An 8,803-nucleotide genomic window follows, 5' to 3' on the forward strand; every position below is an offset into this window, starting at 1 on the left:
AGCTGAGGGTCGCCGCCAGTGTTCCCTCCGAGCTGAGTTTGTGCGAGCCAGCTCACAGCTTTTTAGCCTCCAGCGCACACATTTTTGTCTCGGCTCAGGAGGGGGCTCCAGGGCAAACTGATTGGTGCAGCAGCCAAACCGCTCACTCACAGCTTTAACGCCAGCAGCTCACAGAGTAGAACGTTTGCTCACAGGACTCGCCACCGCTTCGAGGGCGCACTGGTCCCCTCCCCCAGCTGTGCTCTCCCCGGACTCCAGGGTCGCGCCCAGTTGGGCTCGGTGCCCCCTGCCCCCTGGGAGGGAGGCCAGAGCTTAGCGGGGTGAGGAAGCAGGCCCTGACCCTGGGGAGCAAAGACAGGAGCGCCAAGGGCTGCCCTCCGACCCGCCCTGCGCCCGTTGTGCCCTCGGCACCCCCTCCAACTTCCCAGACCGGCCGGCCGGGGTGCCGACCCCCCCGCAGCGCACGCACCTGACGTTGCAGGGCTGTGCCCCGTACAGGCAAGCCAGGATGATGTCCTTGGCCTGGTAGCCCGCGCTCATCTTTTCCCTCATGGACATCCGGGAGAGGATGCTGGTGGATTGCAGGACGTACCACTCGGACACCGCCTGCACGGCGCTGGTGAAGTTCCGGTATTCACACTCGGTGCCATTCTGACGGCACTACGGGGCAACCAGAGAGAGGGGGAGATGCGGGGAGCAGGTTGGCCAGGAACTGGAACCTCCCCGCTCAGGGGCAGTATACCACCACCACCGTCTGGAAAAGGCGCAGCCCGGCCTTCCCTCCCACTGCCTGCCAGGGGGGCTTTTGGAGAGAGGATCCTGGTCGTTTGGTGTTGTGGTTAAGTGTCTGGATTCTTATCGGAGAGAACCGGGTTTGATTCCCCACTCCTCCTCCACTCGCACCTGGCTGGATGACCTTGGCCAAGCCGTAGCTCTGACCAGTGTTCCCTCTAAGCTGAGTGAGTGCGAGCTAGCTCACAGTTTTTTAGCCTCCAGATCAGAGATTTTTGTCTCAGCTCAGGAAGGAGGGGGCTACAGAGCAAACTAATTGATGCAGTAGCCGAATCGCTCGCTCACAGCTTTAATGCCAGTGGCTCACAAAGTAGAATTTTTGCTCACAAGACTCTACACAGCTTAGAGGGAGCCTTGGTTCTGACAAGGGCTGTCCTTGAACAAAGAGCAGTTTCTGTCAAGAGCTCACTCAGCCCCACTGACCTCCCAGGGTGTCTGTGGTGGGGAGGGGAAGGGACAGGAGTTTGTGAGCCGCTCTGAGACTCCAAGTGAAGGGCCATGGGGTATACATCCAGTCTCCCCTTCCTCTTGTTCAGAGCAGAGAGCAAGGAGGTCCATTCGTCTGCCCAGGCACCTCCTTCTCCTCCGTGGCCCACCTGCAGGGCTGGCCCCAGGTCACACACACCCCCACTAGGCGAGGATACCTTCTGGTGCCCCCCAATTTTTGGTGCCCCCCTTCTGGTGTGCCCCCCCGGCGAGGGGCAGGGCGAGGGGGCGAACTGCAAATGCATGCGGGGGGGCGGGATCGCTCGAGGGGAGGGGGAGGCTGCAAAAGGAGTTCCAAAGAGACCTGCGGCGACTCTGCTTTGCCTCCAGCAAACGTTTTGGGCGGCGCTGCATGGCTCATTCAGTTCCCGTCTTCCCCGGGCTGTTTCCCATGCCTGTCCCCCCCCCACCTCCTCCTCTTTCTGTCTGGGGGGCTCAAAAGAGGGGAGCCTCTTGCCGGGGATGGAGCCCCCCCCACCTCAGGAAGAACGGCAGGAACTTTTTAACTCCCCAGGGGCCCGGGGTTAGGGTGGTGTCTTCCGCCGGCCGCAGCAGCCCTCTGGCTTCCGCCGCCAACACCTGGCCGGCCATTCTCAGCCTCAGCGCCCCCCCCCCCGTCGAGCTGGCGCCCTAGGCGACGGTCTAAACTTTGTCAATGACGGGCCGGCCCTTCCTGCCGGCCCCCCTGTGGCCCTCCCGACTCACCAGTTTGATGGCCAGCTTGCAGGTGGGTTCTTCGGCGGCAATGGCAGGGCAGTTCGTGGGGAGCGGGCCAGAGCCGTCCCCCAGGAGGTCAGTGACGACCGGATCGCCCCCCGGGCTCTCGGCGATCAGCACCAGGGGGATCTGCCGCCACAGCTTCATGTTCAGTTTCTGGCTGGCGTTGGCCGGGGGGGCCTCGGTCCCGTTCTGGGGGCCCGGGGACAGCAGCCGCTCAAGGGCCACGTGGATGAGTCTGTCCAGGTCCTTCAGGCGGTTCTTCACCAGGGAATATCTGAAAGGCCACCGGGAACCAGCAGAATTATTTGGGGGGGGGGGCCAGGCCAGGCACAGAGCTCCAGACAGCTCCCCCCCCCTTCCCAACTCCCGTCTCCACCCCAGCCAGGAGGTCCTCAGCACAAACCACCCTAAAATCAAGGGGTTTGGGGGGTGAGGAGTACAGTTCTTGCACGGGAGAACCGGGTTGTGCCCTCGGCACTGGACCTGCCCAGCGGCTCTGCCCCCTGAAGCAGCTGCCTCACAGCCCATCGCCAAGGCCCGGGCTCAGCCCCGAACACGGGGAGATGGAGGTCCAGGGAGCCTCCTCCCCCTCAAGAAACGGGGCAGCCGGTGGGGGGGGGGATCCGGACAGAGCTGCCCCCCTGGGCTTCACTGGGTAGCGGGCCCTTCAGAGGCGGCCCTCTGGCTTTCTTGTTTAAAGCGCCGCACTGGATCAGTCACAAAGTCCCGGATGCTGGAGCCCGACTGCCTTATGCAGTTCCGCAGAGCCTGCAAGACGGAGCTCTTCCGCCAGGCCTTTCATTAGGAGCCGCCCCCCAATAGGGAACCCCCTGTCCCCTGAAGCCAGCGGAACAGCCTGTGCCGGCTGCACAAAGAACAGATCGACGGGCTGACCATGACGATGTAAGAGTGAAGGTCGACCGCCATCATTTAATAGTCTATCCGTGTTATTAGTTGCAAGCACTTTTAAATGTTGATATGCTTTATCTGATTTTAGGACTATTTAAATTTATGTGTCTCTTTTATTCTGTTTGTAAGCCGCCCTGAGCCGGCCTTGGCTGGGGGGGGGGATGTAAATCTAAATAAATAAATAACACCTGGGGACCAGAGTTACTTCTAAGCTGAGTCAGTGTGAGCTAGCTCACAGTTTTTTAGCCTCCAGCTCACACATTTTTGTCTCTGCTCAGGAAGGATGGGGCTCCAGAGCAAACTAATTCACGCAGTGGCCAAACTGCTCGCTCACGACTTTAATGCCCGCAGCTCACAAAGTAGAATTTTTGCTCACAAGACTCCACAGCTTAGAGGGAGCCTTGCTCGGGACCCTCATCCATTTCTGCCCCTCTCGGGAACCCCTCGGCCCAGCTGTAGCTAATAGTGAACAGGCTTGGAGCCTGGCGCCTGAAGAGCTGAGAACGTCGTGGCACAAAACGCCTACTCAAAACACAGAGCTGGAAGGTACCCTGAGGGTCATCTAGTCCACCCCCTTGCATAATGCAGGAAATTCACAACTATCCCCTCCACTCCCCCAGTGGACCCCCTGCTCTGTGCCCAGAGGAAGGCAAACAACCTCCAGGATCCCTGGGCCAATGTGACCTGGAAGCAAATTCCAGTTTGGTGTCGTGGTTAAGTGCGCGGACTCTAATCTGGGAGAACCGGATTTCATTCCCCACTCCTCCTCCACTTGCAGCTGCTGGATGACCTTGGGCAAGCCATAGTTGTGGCACAGCTGTCCTTGAAAAAGAACGGTTTCTGTCAGTCCCACCTACTTCACAGGGTGTCTGTTGTGGGGAGGAGAGGGGAAAGGAGTTTGTAAGCCACTCTGAGACTCCTTCGGGTAGTGAAGGGTGGGGTATAAATCCAATCTCTTCCTCCTCTTCTTCTTTCCAATCCCAAAGTGGCGACTGGCATTACCTCCCCCCCCCCGTGTATAAGAAAGGGTCACAAGGACAGATCGCTGGCTCATCCCCTCCTTCATAGAATCGGCCACCGAGCCTCTGCTCAAAGAAGGCGGTTCCTGAGCGTATGCCCCCCCCCCAGCTCTGCCAACAAAAAGTGGATTCAGACAAACACTTTTTTCCTGATGCAGGTCAACCCGTAACTTCACAGTGCTTCCTTGCCCCAAATCCACCCTCCCGTCTCAGCTGACGCTCAAAGGCCGAGCCCAGCGACGGCTCCGGGGCCAGAGCAGCAGGCCGGAAGGTGGGCGCCCGCGGGGGACTCACTTGAAGGGGCTGGCGCTGCAGATGCTGACGGCCGGGAAGGTCATGCTCTTGAAGCCGATGGCCAGGGAGGCGGTGACGTTGTAGGAGAGGTAGGCGTTGATGAGGATGCCCCACTGCCAGACCACCAGGGAGGCGAAGAGCAGCGTCAGGATGAACCACGTGAACTTCTTCTTGGGGCCCTCGCGGATGATGCGCTTCGGGCCGTGGGTGTTGGTGTTGTCGCAGTACCAGACCAGGAGCTCCCGGTAGGTGTAGCCAGGGCCCTTCTGGAGGCGGTGCAGGGCCTTCACCAGGTACCGCTTCAGGGTCCTTTTAGAACCCCCCCCCCCCCCCCCAAGAGAACAAAGTGTCACACCCCTGCCGAGAGCCCATTCCCTAACCCAAACCCCCCCCCTTGGCAAAAAGGCACCTCCTGGCCAGTGTTCCCTCTAAGCTGAGTTAGTGTGAGCCAGGTCAGTTTTTTAGCCTCCAGCTCACACATTTTTGCCTGAGCTCAGGAAGGATGGGGCTCCAGAGCAAACTGATTGATGCAGCAGCCAAATCGCTCGCTCAGAACTTTAATGCCGGTAGCTCACAAAGCAGAATTTTTGCTCACAAGACTCCACAGCTTAGAGGGAGCATTGCTCCAAACCAAACTAATTGAAATTGCTCACTCACAACTTTAATGCCAGAGGCTCACAAAGTAGAATTTTTGCTCACAGGACTCCACGGCTTAGAGGGAGCATTGCAAGTTCTGGCACAGCGGCTTGGGCTGCGAGCGCTGAAGCTGGGGCAAAAGGAACCGGCCCCCTCAGGCAATGGATGGGGGGGCAGAAGGGCAGCAGAGACGAGTGGCCCTGTGGCAGAGTGCATCCCCCACCCCCTCAAATGCTGCCCCCCTCGGAGTTGGGTGCTCCGCCAAAGGACAGCCCCGGAAGCAAGATGACCCAGCTGGGATCTGTGGCGCACTCGCCAGCTCCCACTTCTCTCTGGCCTTCTCCCCCACCCACACACACAGACACAACACACACACCCCCTTCGGCCCCTCTGGCTGGGCAGGGACGCAGCCGCCTGCCCCAGCCGTACCTGCCTTCCCACCGCAGACAGAAAACTGGGGCGGCAGGAAGCAAGCCTGGCTGAGTCGGCCAGAGTAGAATCCGCACTGGGAGGCAACAGAGGGCCCTGAGGCTGGCTCCAGGGGTTCCGTGGCCGCAAGCCGGCTGAGCCAGGCAGGTCCAAGGGCAGCGCCACAAGGGCTCGCGGCGGCCTTGCCCACTGGCCGTGTGACCTCCGGAGGGAATGCCAGCCACCGGCTGATGGCTGGCGGAGGCCCTGCTGGGCATTGTGCCGCCCCAGCTAATCCTGGGCCTTGTTTGCGCACACGGATGGTGCGAAGAACAGTGAGCCTCACCAGTGCATGGGCCGCGCACGTCTGGAGAATGGGTGGACTGTCAAAGCCATTCCCCCGCCCGTGAGGCAGACACTCAGGAACAAATGCCTCACTCCCCAGGCCTCACGTGCAGTCGGACTTCCGCCTTCGGGGATGCGGCCTGGCCCAGGGGAGGGGGGGGGGTCACAGGCGTGCCACCCAAGCTGGGCTCAGAGGGACACGGTGGCCCCCTCCTCGCTGTCTCCTGCCAGGGTGCCGACGCCTTCGGTGGGGGCTGGGCAAGCAGGCCTTGGACCACAGGAGGTGGGACCCTGAGGCCTCCCCGTCCCCCCCCTCCTCTTTGCTGGAGAGGGAAGATTCCAGAGAGGCACCCGCGGGTTGGCAGGGACAGGACAAGAGGTTCTGTTTTCTGCATTCTTTCGCTGCAGTCAAGATACCATCAGTACATGTTGTTCTGCCGATGGAGGGATGGGGCACGGGCCTTGCGGGCCCCGAAGGAGATACCTGCCTGTAAGGTGAGAACGCAGACTTTCTCAATCTCCCTCTGCATTTCCCCGGGAGGGAGGGAAGGGAGGGCAGAAGGCCAGGAGCTGACACGGCGCTGGAGACACAACGGTTCAGAAGGTCACGGGGAAGAAGGGAGGCTTGAGGCCGCGCTGCCACCACCAAGGGGGCAGGGACGCGACTTTCATTCTCAAGAGCCAGGGGGTGGGTGGGGGTTAAGCATGGCCCCCACCCCCGCCTTCCAAGCAGAGCTCTGCCCAAACTGCCCCCCCCCCCGCAGGCCAATTCCACTCCGTAAGGCAGAGCAGAGAACAAACTCCTGCAAATCGGCTCCCCATCCTAACAGGGAGCGCGTCCAAGTTTCTAAGAGGGGCCTCCGACTTTGCGGCTTCTCCCAAATTCTCCCCGTGCTGGAGAAAACAAGGTAAGCGGCAGCCGGGCCAGGCGGAACACATCCCAATTAACCGTGGTGCCTTGCCCAATACGGAGGCGGCGGATCCGGCCCGGCCGGTTGGCAGCGCAAGAGCGGAGTCACCCCGGGAATTCCAGAAGAACCGCTTCCTTCCTTCCTTCCTTCCCTCCCTCCCTCTCAGCCAGGCAGGGCTGGCTAGGGCATTCAAGGGGGAAAGAGGCACCGCCCCGCCCCCTCCAGGGATCACGCTTTGGAAGTTGATGGCCCGCCTGTCTGGAGGACGTTACTCAGAGGGAAGGCTGGTGCTTTTCGGAGGAAAACTGGAGGTGCTCCAGCGGTGGGCGAGCCCCCGGGAACCCCAAAAGAGGATGCCAGGAAAGTGGCGGAGAGGGGACCGGTGGCCCTGCGGAGGAAACCCCAGCTGAGTCCCCGGGGCAAGTTATGCCCCAGCTGCACCCACAAGAGTGGCCGAGAAGGAGGCCGTCGCCAAGCACAGCCGCCACCTGGGCCCGCTGCCCAGCCGCCTCCTCCTCTCTGCCCTGCCCTGGAGAGGCCCGTGGCTTCGGAACTGGCCCTGCCTGGTGCTTTTTCCTGACTGGCCCGGCCGCCGGAAATCCGTGCAGGGAGCTCTTCAGAGCCGCTGGAGCCGGTGGTCCCCTCTCGTCAAAGGTGGGCTGTATGAAGCGGCAAGCCTGCGGGATCAGACCGGTGATCCGCTCGGGCCAGCCAGATCCCTCCAGAAGCAGGTGTCTCTGTTCCTAGAGGGAGGGGGGCGTGAGAAAGAGATCCCCCCACACACACCGCCATGCGCCTCTGACGTTTGGAGACTGGGTGCGCCTGCCATTCCTTGGTTTCGCTGAAAGTCCTCTGGGACTCTGCTTGCCATGGGAAATCAAGGGACGCCAGCGCCCCCGTTCCACAGAGTTCTCTGCCCACCCAGAGGGACACGAGAGCAGCTCAAGAGTCTGACCGCGGTCCTGCCCCATGCGGCTCGTGCAGGAGAACTCGTGAACTGGCGCAAGGACCGGGTGCCGTTTCTTCGTGCTGCCAGCCCCAAAGCCTCTCCGGCCGGCCGGGAAGAGAGATTCACCCTCAGCCACTCGGGATCCAGAACCTCCTCTGGCACCAGCCGGCCTGCAAAAGGCGGATCTGGGCCCGGCCGAAACCCCACGGAGGACAAACAGACCCCCGTGGGCGGCTCTGGAGACAGAGGGCCATTCCAGTGGGTCTCACCCATCGCGCAGGGCTGCTGCCCTCCTGGGGGTTTCAGTCTTGTTCTTGCTGAAATCACTAGTCAAGCAGAGCTGATCACTAGACTTGGGGTCTGCTCATCCATGGAACCCACCACTTAACAGTGGCAGCGAAGGTGGGAGGGCTTCTGCCACAAGCATTTGCTCTTCCGCAGAACTGAAGGCAGCAGCCTCCCCCCCCCCCCAAAAACCCCCCCGCCCCCTTGGGTCAACCGTAAGACACATGCACCCCCTCGCCAGCTGCTGCCCAGCCATTTCCTCACACTCTGCTAGGGATGGGAGCCCTGCTTCTAGGGTTGCCGACTCTGGCTGGGAAACCCCTGAAGAGTGCCAGGGGAACCAACCAAGGCTCCCTCTAAGTCATGGAGTCCCGTGAGCAAAGATCCTCCTTTGTGAGTGACTGGCGTAAAAGTGGTGAGCGAGCGATTTGGCCGCTGCATCAGTCCATTTGCGCTGGAGCCCCATCCTTCCTGAGCAAAAGCAAAAATGTGTGAGCCGAAGGCTAAAAAACTGTGAGCTGGCTCACACCAACTCATCTTGGAATCGACCTCTGGAGTCGGGAGCAGTGTTCCCTCTAAGCTGAGTTAGCCTCCGGCTCACAGATTTCTGTCTCAGCTCGGGAAGGAGGGGGCTCCAAAGCAAACTCATTGATGCAGGAGCCAAATCGCTCGCTCACAACTCTAATGCCAGGAGCTCACAAGGTAGCATTTTTGCTCACAAGACTCCACAGCCTAGAGGGAGCATCGGTCCAGAGATCAGTTGTGGTGCTGGGAGAAAACACCCGGAGGCTGCGGCCACCCTGCCTGCTTCTTGGAAACTTGGCACAGAGCGATACGGGGGTGCAGGAGGCGGAAGAACCGGAACTCACAACTCATCGGCAAGAACTGCTTGGGGTCATGATTTCAAAGTGTCGAAATATCCTTCTTCAACAGGAGCTATTAGTAAGAAACATATTGCGGAAGGGATACCTTTTCAGTCCTGGGTGCCACAATCATCGGGAAAGAAATCTTTCTCCCTGCACGTCTGGAAGCAGCCCCCCCCCCCCGCA

General features: G+C 60.6%; 1 protein-coding gene across 1 annotated transcript in view; it reads right to left on the reverse strand.

The window, feature by feature from the left end:
* Positions 1–8,803, reverse strand: part of SCNN1B (sodium channel, non voltage gated 1 beta subunit) — a 27,920-nt gene that overhangs the window by 13,287 nt on the left and 5,830 nt on the right. Inside the window, exons 3-5 of the mRNA XM_015429734.1 lie at positions 4,221–4,539; positions 1,984–2,272; positions 470–660 (exon numbers count right to left, since the gene is read on the reverse strand). Coding sequence (XP_015285220.1) covers positions 470–660; positions 1,984–2,272; positions 4,221–4,539 — 799 coding nt within the window. The remainder of the gene's footprint in view (positions 1–469; positions 661–1,983; positions 2,273–4,220; positions 4,540–8,803) is intronic.

This window comes from Gekko japonicus, unplaced genomic scaffold, assembly GCF_001447785.1.
Source record: "Gekko japonicus isolate JY-2015 unplaced genomic scaffold, Gekko_japonicus_V1.1 scaffold894, whole genome shotgun sequence".
Classification (NCBI taxonomy): domain Eukaryota; kingdom Metazoa; phylum Chordata; class Lepidosauria; order Squamata; family Gekkonidae; genus Gekko; species Gekko japonicus.